This window comes from Danio rerio, chromosome 3 (genome assembly GCF_052040795.2).
Source record: "Danio rerio strain M-AB ecotype USA chromosome 3, GRCz13ab, whole genome shotgun sequence".
Lineage (NCBI taxonomy): Eukaryota > Metazoa > Chordata > Actinopteri > Cypriniformes > Danionidae > Danio > Danio rerio.
The window spans coordinates 6,890,099-6,911,088 of record NC_141023.1 but is presented as its reverse complement, the minus strand read 5'-3'; the positions used below and the strand labels follow the sequence as shown (position 1 = coordinate 6,911,088).

The following is a 20,990-nucleotide window of genomic DNA, read 5'->3' as shown; positions in this document are numbered from 1 at the left end:
TAGAATTTACGTTTTAAGATGAATATATACGTCCACAACTTCACGCATTGGGTTAAATTAGGCTTTACAGTTTCCATGTTCAGTCCTTTACTTCCACTGTATCTTTTTAAAGGCAGCAGCATTACAACCTGTCATTCAATCAGAAGCAGACAAGGTCGAAGCCGTGCTGACAGCCTATTTGATGTCTCCTGATGTAGATTCAGACACAGACCCACTTCACTGGTGGAAGGCTAATGAGACTCTCTTTCCTAGGCTCAGCAAACTTGCTAAACAATACCTCTGTGTTCCTGCAACCAGTGCCCATTCTGAGAGAGTGTTCAGTGCAGGTGCACATTATAACCTGCCATAGAGCATCTCTAAAGCCTGAAACAGTAGACAGACTGTTCTTCCTCTCAGGAAACCTGTAAAGAACATAAGAACAGCTACATGTGACTTAACAACACGCATAATGTTAGCACAATGGTCAAAGTGTTTATATATATATATATATATATATATATATATATATATATATATATATATATATATATATTAGGGGTGTAACGATTTATCGTATGATTTATTGCGATGCAAAAATGTCATAATATGCATCGTGGCGTTATGACGATTTGATTACGATATGACGTCCGTTTTCTCTTATTAGTTGAGCTGTTTGCACGTGAGCTACGTTCCACCTGCTGTCGCACGTGAGTTCAGATTGCAGCAGCAGTAATGTTAGCAGACCAAGATGAGTGGAGCTGAAATAGAGGATGGCCCATCCTCTCAAAATCAGACGTCTGGCAACATTTCGGTTGTACATTCATTGCTTTTTGACACGCATACTGGGTCAAACATAGCCTAAGTTTTAGTCTTCACAGTGATTTACATACTTTGCACAGCGACATGGATACCTCCTAATGGTGTTGAAAGAGTCACATACTGTATTTATAAGGTACAATTCACCCTAAAATATCATTCTGTCTTCATATAATGATGTATTGGCGGACGCAAAATGACACATGACGTGAGCTGACCGTGAGCTGTTACTACAGAGGGCGGAATATGATAGACGCGCGCGCGTCTGCTTCAGTGAACAGAACCTGCAGGTTGTGACTAACAGGTAATAAAGTAGTAAACAACATTCAGTTTGTGGAACAGAGTAATCGTTCAGGAGTCGCGTGGGAAGTATGAAAGTGGAAATGAAACCGAAAGCGTGCACATTATTTAAATAATCATATCGCATTTTAGAGTTATGAATACGACGAGCATGAACTCTTTTGAGTACAGAGGTACACAACAATGCACGTCAACATGATACACTTGATAGCGTCGACATCAGCGACGCCGAAGAAATAGTAAACCTGCCTAAACTGCTGAAAAGAGTCACGACCGTCCTGTGTAATGAAAAGACGGCCACCCTGTCACTCATCATGCCCAACATGAAGACAGCCATCCATAAAAACCTCTCAGACAGACACACATCAGTTCAGGATTATTTTATAGAACTGCTGATTACCTGGAAATGTAGATTGCACACACAAAAAACGCAAGTGACCAAGCAAAGCCTTAAGCTCTTACTGTTAAATTCAATTGAATTGAATAATTTCAATAATATTTTATAAGAAGTTTTTTAATTGTTTTATTTTCCAGAGACAGTCCTGTTTAATTTATTTTCTTAAAGAAGGTTCAGTTTAACAAGTTGAAACAAAAGAAATGCATAAAAAATAATTTGCTAGGTAATTACATTTTTTTAAATAAAATTTGCATTTTAGTTTAATTTTAAATTTTTATTCCAAATATCGTGAAACATATCGAATCGTGAACATTATATCCTGATACACATTGTATCGTGAGCTGAGTGTATCGTTACACCCCTAGTATGTATATATATATATATATATATATATATATATATATATATATATATATATATATATATATATATATATATATATATACTGTGCAGGCCCGTAGCCAGCCTGGTGAAAGGGATGGTTCTTTTTTTCTCAAAAAGTGGACCTCTTTGCAGTTATACGCCTCAGTTTCTATTTAACTATGAGATTTAAATACTGCATTATTTTTTAGCTGGAATAGCTAGTCAAATGTCATCATAACCACACTTTTTGATGTACTAAAATTATTTCCTAAAAATTGCAGTTAAAAAACTCAAACAAGACTAATTTTTAAAATACAAATTCATTACATCATATGTCATTAGGAAAAAAATAGCAATCTGTTAAAGTATTTTTCACAATCATTAATTAGACAAAAAACAAACTGGCCAGCACATTCAACTGTCCTCAGTCACAGTTTGGCCAGTTCAATAAAAAATAATAATTAAAACATAATAATAATAATAATATTGACAATAATAATTAATTCAGATTTTTTCTAGCCTCTTTGGTAAAAACAATAAAGCCTTTTTTGGATGGAAACTCATATTTTCATTATATATGATGGCATAGCAGTAAAAATAGGATGAAAATAGGACCAATGAGCTCATTTGGGACAAATTCTGGACCTTTGTCAGTGAGGGGTGGGTTTTCCAAACCACCCGAACACCCCTGGCTACAGGTCTGAAAAGTCAGAACATGTTTTATGCTGATAGTAAACATGTTTTAATAGAATTTTGGCTGTAAAAGCCCACCTACAGGTGTTTCAGGCGCAGGTCAGATTTTCTCCAGGTCATAATTTATTTAGTTTATAATAATTTTGTTCAAAAACTAATAATAGCTATCCAGCTTCATCTGGAATGCATCCCCCTCTGAAGTGGTCTGAGCGATCAGGTTTATATCCGATCAGAATAAGTGAGCAAGCAGCCTCAAAAACACAGACGTGACGGGATTAGCGCCTTTTGCTGTGAAGTGACATCTGACGGCTGAGGACTCCGCTTGCCATTAAAGCCCTCATCGGGCAGTTATTTAAAAAATGTCAGAAATAGGGAAAGGGAGGTCATGTACTGGACAAGTCAATAAATATACAGGACGTCCCGGCTAATGCGGCCAGTTAGCCTAGAACCTCAGGGGCAGAGTTTCATCTGTTAGGAAGTAAGTCGCTTACCTGTTTGGCAGTCTTTATGAACATATGTTTAATATTTTGCGATAATGACGCCGCTGCCTGCCTCTTCTGCCTACTTGCTCTTTTTGATCAACAGCGTAACTATGTCGCATCAAAGATTCAAATGTGACCACTCAGTGGGTTATGTCACGTGACTCATTACTCATTACTCATCACATTATTGTGTCTTTGAGGCTCTATGGGATTCGAATTAGTGGCCAGAGTTATTTAAAAATACATTTTATTACAATACATATTAAATATAAATATATTACATTATTTATGTAATAAATATATTCTATAATATTAAATTACATAAAATAACTAAAATAAGGGTGTCACGATCCTCCAAATCCTCGATTCGATTGCATTTTCGATTCTAAAGGCACGATTCAATTTTCGATTATGAATAGTTAATTAATTAATGGCCAATTAGTTATTTGTAGCCTACCGTTTAAACTACCTGACCTGCATGGTCTTTGTTTTACCCATAAACAAATCATACAGTAAATGAATAAAGGCAAGATACACACATAATTACCACCTGTCAATCACTTTTTCTGCGGGACTCGTGAATAGGGAGTGATCTGTGTCGTTATAATGGCGTCGGTAAAAAAGACGCACAACCAACAGGAACCAGCCAACAGTATCTGAGGTGTTCGCTAAAATGACAAAGTACAAGTGAGTGAAAGATTGAAGCAGTCCTCTGACTGCCTGGACCTGCTGTCTCGAGCGCATGGCTGTGTGTGGGTCTGTGTGGTCACGTGATGTGCATTTTCAGAGGTAGAGAGGAAGGAGGGCTGCTCAGAAATGCTACACGCCACTGTGGATATCAAATCGCTGTCTTTCTCAAATGCCATTTAAAGGGTCACGAAACACCAAAACACATGTGTTTGAGCTGTTGACAGTCGTATATGTGTCCCACACTGCTAAAGACACTATTAGGACACCTATATTTCACTAAAAAGTGTAAATTGGTTGTTTTTGCGTTATTTCAAGCAAATTCGTACTTCCTGTTTGAAACGAATTTTTGAAGCTGCGTCACGGTCATGACATAATAGCGTGTATTCCAGCGTGCAGACTGGACGTCTGTGCCAGAGTGTGTCTTATTACGTCTTACAGTGTGTTGCATTAATGCATGAGTAAGGCTTGGTTCAAACCAATCAGCGCGCTCTATTGTGCAACTTCATTAATATTCATTACTGTCACCGTGTTTTTACGCGACAGAGACGCCACGTTGTGTTGGCAAAACAAGCGTGAAGTGTTGCTTTTATAGTTTGCTGCAGTTAAGTTTCGTTTTCATTTTCTCTCTGTGAGAGCGCAGACTCACGTGTGGATTAACAGTGTACGCGACGCTCAACAACAATAACTTGCGTGTCTAAGGAGGAACATTGTTTACCTGAAAGCTGTTCTCATCTGCAAACGCTGAAATCCGGATTCGCTTGTAGTCTTCTCTTCTTAAAGACGCGGCTCTAGTTGCTGGTGATTGTCCTGTCTCTACAGATTTGGTAAGTGAGCGACCAGTGCTCTTTGTTTATTCAGTTTGTTCGTATCGAACTAAGTTAACTATTGCACCGAGTGTAAACATGTTAGCACCACAACCAAACTTTAACCTCGTGTAGGGTTTTTACCGCATTTTGTGACCGGAATAACACACGCGACTTTCTGACGCTACCTGCCGTGTGCATCTAAGTTTCCGGGAAATGCGGAGGGTTTTTTCTCTCATTCGCCGTGTGGTATCAAACATTGCATGAAAATACACGCTTAGAGCAGCTCCTCGAATCAAATATCTTGTTTGTCACGAGTGGGATAAATGAATTCCCTGAATGAAAGAGCCAAACTGCAGTTAAAGTCCACCATTTAATAATTTGGCAAATAATTCGACTACACATGTCCATGTAGGTTAAACACCATCACTTTCTCCTGCGTGTGAGTATTTTGACTCTGAAACTCGCGCGCGCCCAAATAGACACTCCCACACCCTCCCACTTTTCTTCCTCCGACACTCCCCCCTAAACAGAGCTGGACACGCCCACTTTTCTGACTTTTTCCAAAGTAGAGGTGTGAAAACACCCTGCTGAAACGAAGGGGTTTCATGGCCCTTTAAAAACACGGACAGTGTAAACAGGGCCTGAGTGTGTACTTTTCGCGAGCGGATTTGCAACGGGGGTGGGCGGAGGATCGCGATGCCGGTGTTGTCTATCGGACGAACCGTACGTAATACGTACATAGCAGAGCTTGCAAAACTGTGTTGTTTTGTCGACAACACGAACGTTGTCAACATAACTAACTGGAAATCCAAAATGCTTCCACACCGGCGACTTCATTGAAAGAGGAGAGGGTTTAAGCTCTGTCGACGGGTCTCCTGCTTCTGCAGTTTAACAAGCACTTCAACAAGCCTGTTTTTTTCCAGCTTGGCAAGCCAAGCTGACGTGACATGGGGGCGTGGCAGCATCGACGATTCTATTTTTTGATTCGATAATCAAAATTGAGCATAAATTTCGATCGATTTCGATTAAAAATTGAAATCGTGACACCCCTAAACTAAAAGGACAAATTCTGGACCTTTTGGCTGTGGGGGCCCCCTCTGGCTAGGGGCACGTTGTTGTAAAATTGCTTAACTTTTTGAGTTGACTGATGTAATGTTTACATTGGTTAAAATGGTTATTTTCTTACCACTGTAAGAACTTACTATTTTTGGCGCGGCTGTTCAGCCTGACACCGACACAAGGAGTCATGGTGTTAAATTGTTTATTTTAATGACAGCAGTAAACAACTGAACAATTACTTGAACTTTACAAACAAACAAAAAATTACATTTATTTTTATATCTTTTTTTTTATCTACGAAGTATGTAGCCTTAGTCTCTGCAGTCTATCCTAATGGGCTTATTTACTTACTTAAACTATACTTGTATACTTGACCTTTACTTTAGTATACTTCTTTTTCCCAAGGGTGTATTTACTGACTTACCAAGATCAGTCCTGTACAGCTAGGGGGAGTATTGCTGCTCTGACAGCCAAGTCGGATCAAAGCTAGGGATGCTCCGATCAGGATTTTTGCAATCAATACAGAGTACTGATTCCTTGTCATTGTGATTGGCTGATACCAAGAACCGGTTCTCATGCATTGAGAACATTTTCCCTCTAAGTATTAACCTTAAGAGAAGATCTTGCCTTACCTAAGAGAATAAGTCAACGTGCAAACTCTCATTCCTATATAATTAACTTCTAGGGGGCGGGGAAAGCCAGTAGGAGGGCGGGCATTTAAACACTGATGTAATAAAGCATACTGAAACATTTGCAGACACTCTTGTCTGTGTGTGGAAGCATCTAAAGTTAATGATGAAACGGAGTAATCTGTGTCTTTAAATTGATGATTGGAAGATCAGTGTATCTTGCTTATAAAGTGGAATTTATTTCCTGTAGTGCTGGTCAACTTTCACTTTTTAAAGTGCAGTATTCTTATTTTTATTTCAGTCTCGATGGAGGAGACACACCGTCATGAGAAAACGAGAGGGAAAAATAAATCCCTGAAGAGAAAAAAGAAGAACAAATTCACCTGCACTCAGTGTGGAAAGAGTCTGGCAAGCAAACAGAGTCTCGGACATCACATGAGGGTCCACACCGGAGAGAAACCGTTCACATGCTCTCAGTGTGGGAAGAGTTTCAGAGAATCAGCTAAGCTTATTAAACACATGAGGATCCACACCGGAGAGAAACCGTTCACATGCTCTCAGTGTGGGATGAGTTTCACAGACTCCTCAAACTTGGGTAGGCACATGTTGACCCACACTAGAAAGAAAAAACACAGATGTGATCAGTGCGGGAAAACATTTTTGATTGAATCATACCTGAAGAGACACCTTCGAACTCATACAAAGGAGAAGCCTTATTCATGCACTGTGTGTGGAAATAGTTTCACACGTCAAGATAGTTTAATAAATCATCAGAAGATCCACGCCCTTGTGGGAGAGTACATGTGCTTTGAGTGTGAGAAGACTTTTCGTACGGCTGTACATTTGAGAACACATGCGAGGATTCACACCGGAGAGAAACCGTACAAGTGTTCACACTGCGACAAGAGATTCAGTCAGTCATCACATCTAAAAAAACATGAGATGATTCACACTGGAGAGAAACCGTACACGTGTTCACACTGTGATAAGAGATTCAGGCGTTCAGGACATCTGAAAACACATGAGAAGATTCATACTAGAGAGAAACCTTACAAGTGTTCACACTGCGACATGAGATTCAGGCAGTTGCCACATCTGAAAAAGCATGAGAGGATTCACACTGGAGAGTAACCTTGGGAATGAGAAGTCACCACTTGGACCTCGTTTACAGCAATACATTTTAGTTTTAAAACTGAGTTTTAAGATGAAAACAATCTGCGTCCACACTGGCGTTTCACCATGAGTTTCTGAACAGCTCTCTGTCCACACTATACCGCTGAAAACGCACATCAGGTGACCACACACACACACACACTCTGGCAAAAAAAACCTCAACGATTCCCTCCGGGCAAATTTACTGGCCTTTTGTTATGTTGGGGATGAAAACATCTACTGAATTGAACTGCTGTAAAAATGAATTAGATTATTGTATCTTTTTAAAGTTTTGCATTAATCTGTTAATCAACCTCAGTCCTGATCAAACCTACTAAATTGCTTAGAAAATGACAAGATTTTTACTCCTTAATTGTCAAATTCATAAATGATGTCTCTGATTTGGTGGGAAAAACACACAAAATGATGTATTTTTCAGTATAAAAGTCTTTGTGCACTGGATTTTTTTTTTTACATTAAAGTCTTGCACATGTGAAACAGCATTGCCTTTAGTGTATTGTTTTTGATGATTTTTCTTTTTTTTCTTCCTAATTTACTGTTGGTTGCCCTACTGACTTCCATTATAACCACACACAATATAACAGTACGTGAAATGGGGGGAGGGGGGTTTGTAAATAGGGTTTACAAGATCAGTGGCGCCCCCAGATAATTTTCTTACCGTACGTTCACACCGAAAGCGGCGAGAGCGTCAAAGTAGCCGGAAGTCATTCATTTTCAATGAGAGCCGGCGGCGAAATGCGGCGAGGAGCAGCGCGGCGCGTCTTCGCCGGCGTGAGGGTCGAGGAGAGTTGAAATGAAGTCAACTTTATGGTAATGAGCTATGACGCTGTTCGGCGGCAAGCAATCAGAATGAAGACGTCCATCAATTGATAGCAGTTCAGAGAACACAGACCTGTGAACTTTGGTTCCGACCACAGTTGTTCCCAAGGGTTTGATTATTGCGGTCGCCAGATTTCCAATTATTTACAATTTTTTTCCTACAGGAACATTAAATAAGTTACTGGAGAGTTACTGATGTTCATTAATGTTATATAAATTTATCTTAAAAAGCGGGAATCTCACGCGATGTGACAGTACTAAACAGTACTGCTGCTTCAGGATATTTCAGACATATGGACACATATTGGATAAATAGAGCAAAGCCACACCACACGCAACTTGATCTTCCATTGTTGTATGAATTTGGTAAGAAGTGCGCAACATTTTCACGCTAGAAACATGTCTTATGCAGGAATGTAACTGATATGCTGCAACGGCTCCTTTAAATATGAGATCAATGTAGCGAGTTTTGACGCTCTCGCCGCAGGAGCTGAAGGCAGAGAGCGTTGTCGCCAGGGCGGCCAGAGCGACCTTGGACGCTCTCGCCGCTTTCGGTGTGAACGTACGTTTAGGGGTGGCCAAGTAAGGCCACACTAAATCTTGGGATGGCACACAAAAAAATGAATTGTGAATACAGTTGAAACCAAAAGTATACATACACTGTATTAAAAGGCAAATAACCATTTTAAAAAGTCAGATCCTAATGTTACTAAACTATTTTCTCTTTTAGGTAAGTTAGGATTATCACATTTGTTTCTGTTCTGCTCAATAGCAGAATAATGAGAGAGAGATTTCTTAAAGAAGTTGTTATAACTTTTCTTGAAAGTCACGTTTAAATACAATAAGATTATTCTGCCCCTGAAAAAGCTCAGATGATGGTGTCGAGGTTTTGGAAGTTTCTGGTAGACTGAGTGACAACAAGGAAAAATCAAGCCAGAATCAACAACAAAGTCAGATTACGATTGGTTAAATTACACTGGGAAAAGATGTTTGGAGACATGTCCTGTGGTCTGAGCTAAGATTGAACTGTTTGGCCATAATGACCAGAGTTACATTTGAGGACAAAGGTGCAGCTTACAAACCTAGGAACACCATCCCAACTGTGAAGTATGGGGGCGACAGCATCATGTTGTGGGGCTGTTTTGCTGCAGGAGGGACTGGTCCACTTCACAGCATAGATGGCATCATGAAGAAAGATCATCATGTAGAAATACTGAAGCAACATCTCAAGACATCAGCCAGGAAATTACAACTTGGCCACAAATGGGTCTTCCAAACAGACCATGACCCTAGGCACACTGCCAAATTAGTTAAAATGTGCTTTAAGGACAACAGAGTGAATGTTTTGGAGTGGCCATCAAAAAGCCCTGATCTTAATCCTATAGAACATTTGAGGGGAGAGTTAAAAAAGCTTGTGCGAGCAAGACAACCTACAAATCTGACTCAGTTACATCAATTCTTTCTGGAGGAATGGGCCAAAATTCCTTCAAACTATTGTGAGAAGCTTGTGGAGGGATTCCCAAAACATTTGACCAAACTTATACAGTTTAAAGGCAAAGCTAAAAAAATACCAAGGAAATGTGTGTAAACTTTCGACTGTCTAGAAATTAATTTTAAAAAATAATAACAAATTCTCTCATTATTCTGGCGTTTAGCAAATGTAAATCATTTAGGTAATCCTAACAGACCTAAAATAGTAAATGCTTAGTATGATTTACCATCAGACATGTTTTTTTAAACGGTTATGTTCCTGTTTTTAGAGTGTACGTAAACTTCTGGTTTCGACTGTATATTGTGAATAATGATGAGTAATGTTATATTTTTGTTTCTGGTAAATGAAATAATGAAGTTTTAATTAATTTCATTAATTACTCTTGAAATATTGCAATTTATTCCTTGAAATTATCCAGCAAGTACACGTGCAAACCAAATAAAAATCCATATTTAGTTTAAAAACACCTTTTAGGTCAGTTATTTTTCACATGTTTGTATTGTACAACATACAGTATATGCCATGTCTAAAATTAATGAAGAATTAATAAACAAATGACAACAAAAGACATTACTACACACACACACTTGTTATACAGACCCTAATAATATGATTGATCCATGCTCCTTTTTGAGCCACAATATATAAATACATATTCTATTATTGATGTACCTTTTTGCAAAATGCACCCACAAAATCATTGAAAATTTTGGCAAGTTAACCAGCAACACAATGGAGTTGCTAAATAGATTCTGAAAAGCTGATTTCAAAATGCATCTATTTATTTAATTTTTATTTTTGGATTTGTGGTTTTCAGTCAGATAAAACATTTTTTTAATTTCAAAAATAATAATTTCACAATAAAAAGTGTGCAATCTCAGTGAATCAGCTACGTCAGTGGCGCTGATCAATCCACAGCAATTTAGTGGCTGCTTTTTATTTATTAATTCATTCATTTATTTATTGAAATATTGTGAATTTACGCAAGTACATTTAAGTTAATAATATCAACAACTAAACCATATTGGGGTTCCCTTGGGGGCGAGATGTATGCGTGTGGACGTGTCTTGAAGAAATGTTTGACAGTAATTGTGTTTTGTTTTGTTTGAATGTTGTGTTTTGGTTTAATGGGTGTTGGAGGAAACGCTTTTCTCGATTTAGACTCCATGAAGTTGCAAATGCTAGCAGAGGAGCTTCGTCTTCAATTTTTTGGCTGTTGACAAACAACAAATGGTGTATTTATTTCCGCCATTAACTGGTATGGAGTGTGGATCATTATGACTTAACCCACTCTCCAATAAAAAGGTAAAACATTTATTTCCTGAGTTGTTTTGTAGAAAGTCATCTAGTTTGAATTAAATTCTTACTTCTAAATTCTTACTAAGTGCTCTCCTTTCATCTTCATACTTCGCGCAGTGTAATATAACATGTTCTACCGTCTCTACTTGTCCACAAAACTCGCATTGTCCTGTATCATGTTCACCCCCACAAACATGGAAAAGGGTTTCTGATCTGAGTCACCAGCAGAGGGCAGTAATGTTCTGAAACGCGTGGTTTGCTGAAAATGAAGAAAGGATGCACAAGAGCTGAGCAGCATAGATATATACATTAGATGTCGCCTGGCCTGTGTTGTCTATATGACGGAATGCGTCAATAGCGCCGCCATCTTGCTACAGGGTAGCGCTCCTTTGAAATGAATGCGGGACCAAGGTACAGTGGAGGACTGTGGCAATCCAAAGCCAGAGATATACACATATATCTATGATCGGGAGTTGTCCTGGATGTTAGTATGTAATTTTTTTTCTAATTACGAAAATATAATTTTACATCACTTTTCTGATGGATCCGTGACCGCACGGGCATTCCTGACAAAAAGCTTGTGCTTGTGTGTACAGAAATGTACTATTCACCCTCCCTGTTAAATTTAATCTAATCATGTCCTGAAACACACCTCCTCTCCTGCTTTCTCTTCTCATACTGACGGAGGGAGCGATTCGTTTGTGAATGAATCCCCCGAACGACTCTTTCACTAACGTTAGCCGACAATAATACAAGTTTCTGGCAGCGCAGCATCTCGTTGTCATATTTCTTTCGCATTTATTGCTGATTTTATTCAACAAAACTAGCATAAGCCGAGTGTTTAGTGCGAGTTGGAGCTACTTTGCCGTATGGTGAATGCAGTAAGTGACTGTATTATCATCAATAACGTTACCTGATTAGCACAAAAGTTCAGAACATACAAAAACAGAAAAAAAAACTTTATCTTACCTATGAAATGTTCTGCCTTTGTGCTTTGTTTTCTTTGTTTCTCCGTAGACAGCGCCAAAGTCCCGCATCTTCACGTAATAACACTGTCTTGACTAGTGCGGTTGAATGACACTTGTCCTGGGAGCACTGTACCAATGTGGCGGCGCTATTGACGCATGCTCAGGGTCCCTATGCGATATCTAGTGTATATATCTATGGCTGAGCAGAAGCACTCGTGTTGAAAACATGAAGAGGCTTCGCTTCAGTTAGATTTCAGCTCCGCAGTGTTTATTTAATGATCACTGACTTGTGCTATTCTGCTGTGAAGCGATCGGAAAACACTGGACTTTTCAGCTGCAACTTCATACATAATCAGGTATGTTTCTTTCTTTGTTTATTTGTTTATATTCGACTCAGTGTTCAAGAGTGTTTCTATTGGGCTGTTCGCGTTACTGTTGGTTCCCAGAACGTTGTTTTAAGGTTTGTTTTTGTTAGCCGGAAAAGTTTTCTGCTCGGAAAGTGTTTGTTTTGGTTTGAACATTTACGTTTCGTCATCATTCAACTTTACGTAGTAAAACCACATGTTACTGTTAATGTTATTGAGATAAAGTTGATTTTACATTCACACATTCGTTCATTTTAACAGTCCCCATATTGTTTACAATGCTACTTTGCTGTGTTCGGTCTTGAATCACGCGTAAATTGGCACTGTTTAATTGACTGTGTGATTATTTAGTTCAAATGGCCATTTATCAGTCATTCATGTTCTTTTCGGCTCAGTCCCTTTATTAATCTGGGGTCGCCACAGCGGAATGAACCGTCAACTTATCCAGTATATGTTGTACGCAGGGGTTGCCCTTCCAGCTGCAACCCATCACTGGGAAACATCCATACACACTCATTCACACACACTCATACACATGGGGAGAACATGCAAACTCCACACGGAAATGCCAAGTGACCCAGCCGAGGCTTGAACCAGCAACCTTCTTGCTGTGAGGTGAAAGTGCTACCCACTGCACCACCGCTTCGCCCCAAATGGCCATTCATTAAATTATAAATAATTTTTTTAATGGACTCAATGTTCCCATCTCGCCTAAATAATCTGCTGTTGTATTTGATGTCATCTACAATTATTAGGTTATTCCAAGGCATCCCCTATCCTTTTATTTTCCTACCTTTAGACCCGTCTACTACAGGTTAAGGCTGCTTGATTATGGAAAAAATCATAATCACGGTTATTTTGGTCATAATTGTAATCAGGATTACTCAAAACGATTACTGTTGAAGTCAGAATTATTCGCCGTCCTGTGAATTTTTTTTTATTAATAAATATTTCCCAAATGATGTTTAACAGAGGAATTTTTCACAGTGTTTCCTATATTTGTTCTTCTGGAGAAAGTCTGATTTGTTTTATTTCGGCTAGATTAAAAGGAGTTTTTATTATTTTAAAATCCATTTAAGGTCGATATTATGAGCCCCCCTAAGCTATATATGTTTTTGATTGTCTGCAGAAGAAACTACTGTTATACAGTAGCCCCTTTCACACATACAGACCTTTCCGGAAAATTACCGTCAATTTTCCGGAAAGGTGTGTATGCGTGAACAGGCCCTTTTTGAAAATACCGGTAAATTCGTTCTGGCTATTTTCCGGAAAGAGAAGTTGTAACATTACCGGTAATTTGCCGGAATGCTGCGCTGTGTGAACGCTGAAGGAAGACTGCCGTAATAAGCGCGTGCACGTCTAGAACGTGCTGACGTGAGACGTCTGCTTTAGCCAATCACAACAGTCAGACGCATTCACGTCCGCGCGGTTTATGAGAATAAAAGCCTTTGAATATTTTTCCAGACACATTTAGCTGCTAGAAGTTAGTCAGATAACGATTATATGTTCATCTTAATGCCAATTTGTAAATAATTATTGATAAGATGCTTATGATAAGCCGCTGTTTGTTTACTTTCAAGCTGTGCGTGTGCCCGTAAAACAGCCCGTGAGCACCAGCACACACACATATTATGAACATCTCGACATGGGAAAGTGTTTCTCTATATGTTTTCATCAGAGTTGTTCACAATACTGATCATCCACAGAGTTTGTAATGTAGTCAAATGTTTACAAACACAAGCGCAGCCGTTTAGAGCTCATTTCTGGTTAATGATGTCAGAATTTACCGGTGTTTTGGAATGGATGTGTGAACGATCTTTTCCAAAAAAATCCGTAACGTCCTCGCCTGTGTGAACAGCGCTTTTTTTAACTTACCGGTAAAGTCGTTCCGGAAATTTTCCATGTATTTACCGGTATCACTGTGTGAAAGGGGATAATGACTTGCCTAATTACACTAATTAAGCCTTTGAATCACACTTTAATTTGAATGCTTGTATTTTGAAAAATATCTAGTAAAATATTATTTACTGTCATCATAGCAAAGATTAAAAGAAATAAGTTATTAGAGATGAGTTAATAAATCTATTATGTTTAGAAATGTGTGTTGAAAAAAAATATTTCCATTAAACAGAAATTGGGGGGAAACAGCGGGCTCATAATTCAGGAGGGCTAATAATTCTGACTTCAGCTGTATATATTCAGTTATTTTCCTCCCAGTAAATAAGAGAAGGGAATAAATCCAATAGAATAAATATATGAAACAAACTTCACTGTCAGAAAAACACTTTAGCTGCAAAAGTCCTTCAGTCAGGAGCAGTGAGGGATTTTCTCCTTTTGCTGTTTGATTTTTGACAGCGGGAATATTGTGCGCTGTAACTGGAAGAGCAGTGCAGTTCTGATTATGGTTTCTCTTTCACGATTCTTTTGATTCTCAATTATTTTGTTTATTACACATGAGGGTTCATATGAATAATCCCTAAACACTGCGTTTTGACACCTGTTTGACCATTAAAGCGCTCGCGTAAAGATGACTTTAGATGTGTGTGAACTGCTCGTCTCCGAGTCTGAGCGCACACCACAGCATGCGATCTCTTAAACGCTTTTTTAAAACGTGCTTTTAAAAACATGAATGATTCGAATGTACATTAATGAATAATGCGCATCGTTAGAAGCCAAGGTCGAAACCAAATTTTTGATAAATTGCACAGCCCTATTACAATGGTAGGAAAATGTTGTTTCTCAGCAGCTTCTTCAAACTAATCAATACACTCTTTAGTTCTTAATGGAATTGTCTCTGTTCCAAATGTTACTTTTTATGGCAATTCTTTTGTTCCTGATATTGATTGGAGAAAAATATGGCTCACCCCAAATACAGGGCTCGAAATAATTAACTTTTTTTTACTTTGTAGCACCGGTGCTCCAACTTCAAATATTTAAGAGCAGCAGAAAAAAATTAGGAGCACCAGAACTAAAAATTAGGAGCACCAGAAAAATAATTAAGAGCACCAGAAAAATAATTAGGAGCACCAGAAAAAAATTAGGAGCAATAGAAAAATAATTAGGAGCACCAGAAAAAAATTAGGAGCAATAGAAAAATAATTAGGAGCACCAGAAAAATAATTAGGAGCACCAGAAAAAAACTTAGGAGCAATAGAAAAATAATTAGGAGCACCAGAAAAAAAAATTAGGAGCAATAGAAAAAAATTAGGAGCACCAGGAAAACAAATTTGAGGATCAAAAGACACGAGAAAGTGAAACCATTAAAGTGACAGAGCACAGCTGCCGCCTGTTTTATCATGATTAATAAAACAACAAGAAAATCCCTCTCTGCTCTTGACAGAAGACTTTTGTAGCTAAAGTGTTTTTCTTACAGTGAAGATGCTTAAAGCACAGTTTGTTTCATATTTTTGTTCTATTGTATTTGTTTCTCTTTCCTTTGCAGGGAGGAAAATAATATATGCAGTTGAAGTCAGAATTATTAGCCCTCCTGAATGTTAGCGACCCTTTCCTACCCAATTTCTGTTTAATGTAAAGAAGATTTCTGAACATAATAGTTTTAATCATTCATTTTTATAACCGATTAATTTTATCTTTGCTATGATGACAGAAAATATCATTATTTTAGTAGATATTTTTTTATAATACAAACATTCAAAATCAAAGTGCAATTCAAAGGCTTAATGAGGGTAATTAGGCAAGTCATTATATAACAGTAGTTTCTTCTGCAGACAATCAAAAATATATATTACCTGAAGGGGCTAATAATATTGACCTTAAAAGAGGTTTCAAAATATTTAAATTTGCTTTTATTCTAGCCAAAACAAAACATATAAGACTTTCTCCAGTAGAAAAATATTAGAGCAAATACTGTTAAAATTCCTTGCTCTGTTAAACATCATTTGGGAAATATTTATTTTTAACAAATACTCAGGAGTGCTAATAATTTTGACTTTTGGGGGGGGGGGGGGGGGGGGGGTAAGATAGAGTGTCTAAAGAGCAAGGAGGAATCCGGGGGGTGAGAAGAGTGCGCGATTTATTTGAGGGGATGAGAGGTAGACGTGTTGGGGACGCCGCCCTCTCTATTCTACTACATTAGACGTGAATATAACTGAGGGCGTGGGTGGTGAGGGGAGAGTCGTGGACGCCGCCCTCTCTATTCTACCGCACTAGACACGGATATTACTGAGGGCGCGGGTGGTGTGGGTAGTTTTTGGGGACACCGCCCTCTCTATTCTGCCGCCCTAGACGTGGATATAACTGAGGGCGCGGGTAGTGGTGTAGTGAAGGGGACGCCACCCTCTCTATTCTACCGCCCTAGACACGGATATAACTGAGGGCGTGGGTGGTGTGGGTAGTGTTGGGGACGCTGCCCTCTCTATTCTACCGCCCTTGACGCGGATATAACTGAGAGCGCGGGTGGTGAGGGTTGTGTTGGGGACGTCGCCCTCTCTATTCTGCCGCCCTAGACGTGGATATAACTGAGGGCGCGGGTAGTGGTGTAGTGTCGGGGACGCCGCCCTCTCTATTCTGCCGCTCTAAATGCGGATATAACTGAGGGCGTGGGTGGTGTGGGTAGTGTTGGGGACGCCGCCCTCTCTATTCTGCCGCCCTGGACGCGGATATAACTGAGTGCGCGGGTGGTGAGGGTAGTGTCGGGGACGCCGCCCTCTTTATTCTGGCGCCCTAGACGCGGATATAACTGATGGTGTGGGTGGTGAGGGTAGTGTCGGGGACGCCGCCCTCTCTATTCTACCCCACTAGACGCGGATATAACTCAGGGCGCGGGTGGTGAGGGTAGTGTCGGCGACGCCGCCCTCTCTATTCTACCCCACTAGACGCGGATATAACTGAGGGCGCGGGTGGTGAGGGTAGTGTCGGCGACGCCGCCCTCTCTATTCTACCCCACTAGACGCGGATATAACTGAGGGCGCGGGTGGTGAGGGTAGTGTTGGGGACGCCGCCCTCTCTATTCTACCCCACTAGACGCGCATATAATTGATGGCGCGGGTGGTGAGGGTAGTGTCGGGGACGCCGCCCTCTCTATTCTACTGCACTAGACGCGGATATAACTGAGAGCGCGGGTGGTGAGGGTAGTGTCGGGGACACCGCCCTCTCTATTCTACTGCACTAAACGCGGATATAACTGAGGGCGCGGGTGGTGAGGGCAGTGTCGAGGATGCCGCCCTCTCTATTCTACTGCACTAGACGCGGATATAACTGAGGGCGCGGGTGGTGAGGGTAGTGTCGGGGACACCGCCCTCTCTATTCTACTGCACTAAACGCGGATATAACTGAGGGCGCGGGTGGTGAGGGCAGTGTCGAGGATGTCGCCCTCTCTATTCTACTGCACTAGATGTGGATATAACTGAGGGTGCGGGTGGTGAGGGCAGTGTCGTTGACGCCGGCCTCTCTATTCCGCCGCCCTAGGCGGCCGCCTAGGTCACCTCTATGGACATGCCGGCCCTGTTCACAAGCTAACACTCTATAGTTGGGGTCTGTTCTTTGTACGTGGATTACTCAGTTAGCTGGATTTGGATATTGACGATTTGACACGATCCAGGATCGTTTCGTTCTTCAAAGCTGATCCGAGAGTTGTTGTCATAGCAACAGTTCTGCTAGGTCAAACCTGATCGGGAGCAGGTTCAATTCATATAAACAGGATTAGATCGGCTCAGTTCAAGCAAAGATAATACAGAAAGTATGTTCCCAATTCTGATATTATATTACAGTAGTAGTTATTTACACTTGGGAAAATGGTACATATTTTTTAACTATATATATAAAGTTATAGTTATTAATAAAATAAATAAAGTTATACATATTAATAAAACTTATGCAATCTGCACCCTCGAAATGAAAGTACAAAGACTGCCATCTGGTGGTGCAAAGAGAAAACTTATTTATATGAACTTTTTAGATCGCTTAGTACAAATTGTGTATAATAGAAATGCAGAATATGTGACTTTTTTTTAAAAGCAATAATACATTTATGCAGTCATGAACATGTTTTGATAGTTAATATGCCAGTGTTTTGATGCTTCACAAAAGTTCCAGATGCCTTTACCAATATGAAAATGCTTTTGTAAACAACCAGTTATTCTTTACACCGATTAAAAAACGGCTACAATAATAAAACTCTTTTCTAAATGTAGAACTAAATACACTGATTTGCATTGAAATACATGATGAATACTCTTGACACATGAAAGTGTAAAGCCTGCAGCTCATAACAAATGTGGAAGGTTATCGCGTGTCATATTTAACAAGCCATTTACTGCTAATTTTATGTAATTTTGCTCACATGGATAATTGAATATTAATCAGATGATGTCATTACGCTGCTGTGCCGTCAGCCAATCGCTGCATTGCTGATCATGATTTCGAGGATCGATAGATCTGTCCTTCACAACACACGCAGCGATCTCAGATCAGTTTATCCAGACATTCTAATCTGATTCGCGAACTTGTTTGAAGAACCAAATTAGCAAGAGATCAGTTATCAAGATTAAAAGATCCAGGATCTGCCAAATCATCTTAGATCATTTAAGCGAGGTACGAAGAACGGACCCTTGGGCTTTATTACATTCAGTATTTAGTAAATAAACCAAGTTCAAACATCGCCATTTTTACTAGTTGAAACCTAAATTGATGTTGAAACCTATAGAAACTCTTTAAAAAGGTCTCAAAAGATTGTTTCCCTTGTAAATCAGCATTCTGCATCAGGTAACACTGTTTTGTGGATTTTAGCCGTACAAAGGCGTCTCAAAAATGATATGGTATGATTCACTATTTTTGGTACCATTAAGAACTTCTGAGTGTGTAAATGTAAATGATGTAATAAAGCATACTGAAACATTGGCAGACACTCTTGTCTGTGTGTGGAAGCATCTAAAGTCAATGATGAAACAGAGTAATCTGTGTCTTTAAATTGATGATTGGAAGATCAGTGTATCTTGCTTATGAAGTGGAATTTATAAAAATACACCAAAACTGATCAGAGTTTCCTGTAGTGCTGGTCAACTTTCACTTTTTAAAGTGCAGTATTCTTATTTTTATTTCAGTCTCGATGGAGGAGACACACCGTCATGAGAAAACGAGAGAGAAAAATAAATCCCTGATGAGAAAAGAGAAGAACAAATTCACCTGCACTCAGTGTGGAAAGAGTCTGGCAAGCAAACAGAGTCTCGGACATCACATGAGGGTCCACACCGGAGAGAAACCGTTCACATGCTCTCAATGTGGGAAGAGTTTCAGGGAATCAACAAAACTTATTAATCACATGAGGATCTACACCGGAGAGAAACCGTTTACATGTTCTCAGTGTGGGATGAGTTTCACAGACTCCTCAAACTTGGGTAGACACATGTTGACCCACACTGGAAAGAAAAAACACAGATGTGATCAGTGTGGGAAAACATTTTTGATTGAATCCTACCTGAAGAGACACCTTCGAACTCACACAAAAGAGAAGCCTTATCCATGCTCTGTGTGTGGAAATAGCTTCACACGTCAAGATAGTTTAATAAATCATCAGAAGATCCACGCCCTTGTGGGAGAGTACATGTGCTTTGAGTGTGAGAAGACCTTTCGTACGGCTGTACATTTGAGAACACATGAGAGGATTCACACCGGAGAGAAACCGTACAAGTGTTCACACTGCGACAAGAGATTCAGACAGTCATCAATTCTGAAGACACATGAGATGATTCACACTGGAGAGAAACCGTACAAGTGTTCACACTGTGATAAGAGATTCAGGCGTTCAGGACATCTGAAAAAACATCAGAGGATTCACACTGGAGGGTAACCTTGTAACCTTGGGGATGAAAAGTCACCACTTAGACCCCGTTTACACCAATACATTTTAGTTTTAAGACAGAGTTTTAAAATGAAAACAATCTGCATTCACACTGGCGTTTCACCATGAGTTTCTGAACACCTCTCTGTCCACACTACACCGCTGAAAACACACATCACGTGACCACACATACATTCTGGCATGTGTATGCGCACGTCTGAGCTCCAGGAAGTCAGTAAGTGCTTTGAGCACAGAACCCCAGGTGAGAGCAGCGCACATCAGACAGTTCATCAATAATCTACCGCTGGGTGTGTTTCATATTTTTCAATGAAAATTAAAGGAGGCAGTTATGTTTTAGGCTCCATTTTGTTATAAATATGCAAACAGTGAAGATGACGCTTGTACAAATATGTAGCTACACGACACCTCAACATTTCTGGTGTTTCTAAAGTTGTCAATATCAAAATAAAAATAGACACTTCCTCACATCACGTCTTTATTTTATTGTTAAGTGAAACAGTGTAGCCAGGGTGATGTGAATGAGTTTATAAAGTACACTGTTTCCTTTGAAGATTTACCCGACGTGTCCTCTGGTGTTTGTTTTCCAAGTCCAACTTGCTAAGTCTGAACTTACAAGGAAGGGATGTAGGGGTCCATTGACATGTAGTAGAGGTGTGAATCTACACTCGTCTCAAGGTTCAGTTACCATTATCAGGCCATTGATTTGGTTCAATTCGATATCTCGGTGCATTGACGATGCTTTCCATACATATTTCCATTTTTTTCTTCACAACACATATTTTTATAATAATATTTGTATATTATTGTAATTCAATTTTGTTCTTTAATACAGCAGTAAGAT

The 20,990-nt window shown here is 39.5% G+C and overlaps 2 protein-coding genes across 2 annotated transcripts in view; both read left to right on the top strand.

Annotated features, from left to right (window-relative positions):
- Positions 1–7,349, top strand: part of zgc:173517 — a gene marked incomplete at its 3' end in the record, with an annotated part of 30,810 nt that extends 23,461 nt beyond the window's left edge. The window contains 2 exon segments of the mRNA NM_001110529.1: positions 6,823–7,074; positions 7,159–7,349. Of these exon segments, the coding sequence (NP_001103999.1) occupies positions 6,823–7,074; positions 7,159–7,349 (443 nt within the window).
- Positions 7,350–12,182: 4,833 nt separating this feature from the next.
- On the top strand, positions 12,183–20,616 carry LOC141375036 (uncharacterized). The gene is made up of 2 exons (XM_087243860.1): positions 12,183–12,321; positions 19,392–20,616. The coding sequence occupies exon 2, from the start codon at positions 19,397–19,399 to the stop codon at positions 20,135–20,137; it is 741 nt and encodes a 246-aa protein (XP_087099986.1). The 5' UTR covers positions 12,183–12,321; positions 19,392–19,396; the 3' UTR covers positions 20,138–20,616.
- The last annotated feature ends 374 nt before the right edge of the window (positions 20,617–20,990 follow it).

Excerpts from the sequence above, each read along its gene's own strand:
- LOC141375036 (XM_087243860.1), top strand. The coding sequence starts at position 19,397 with ATGGAGGAGACACACCGTCATGAGAAAACGAGAGAGAAAAATAAATCC.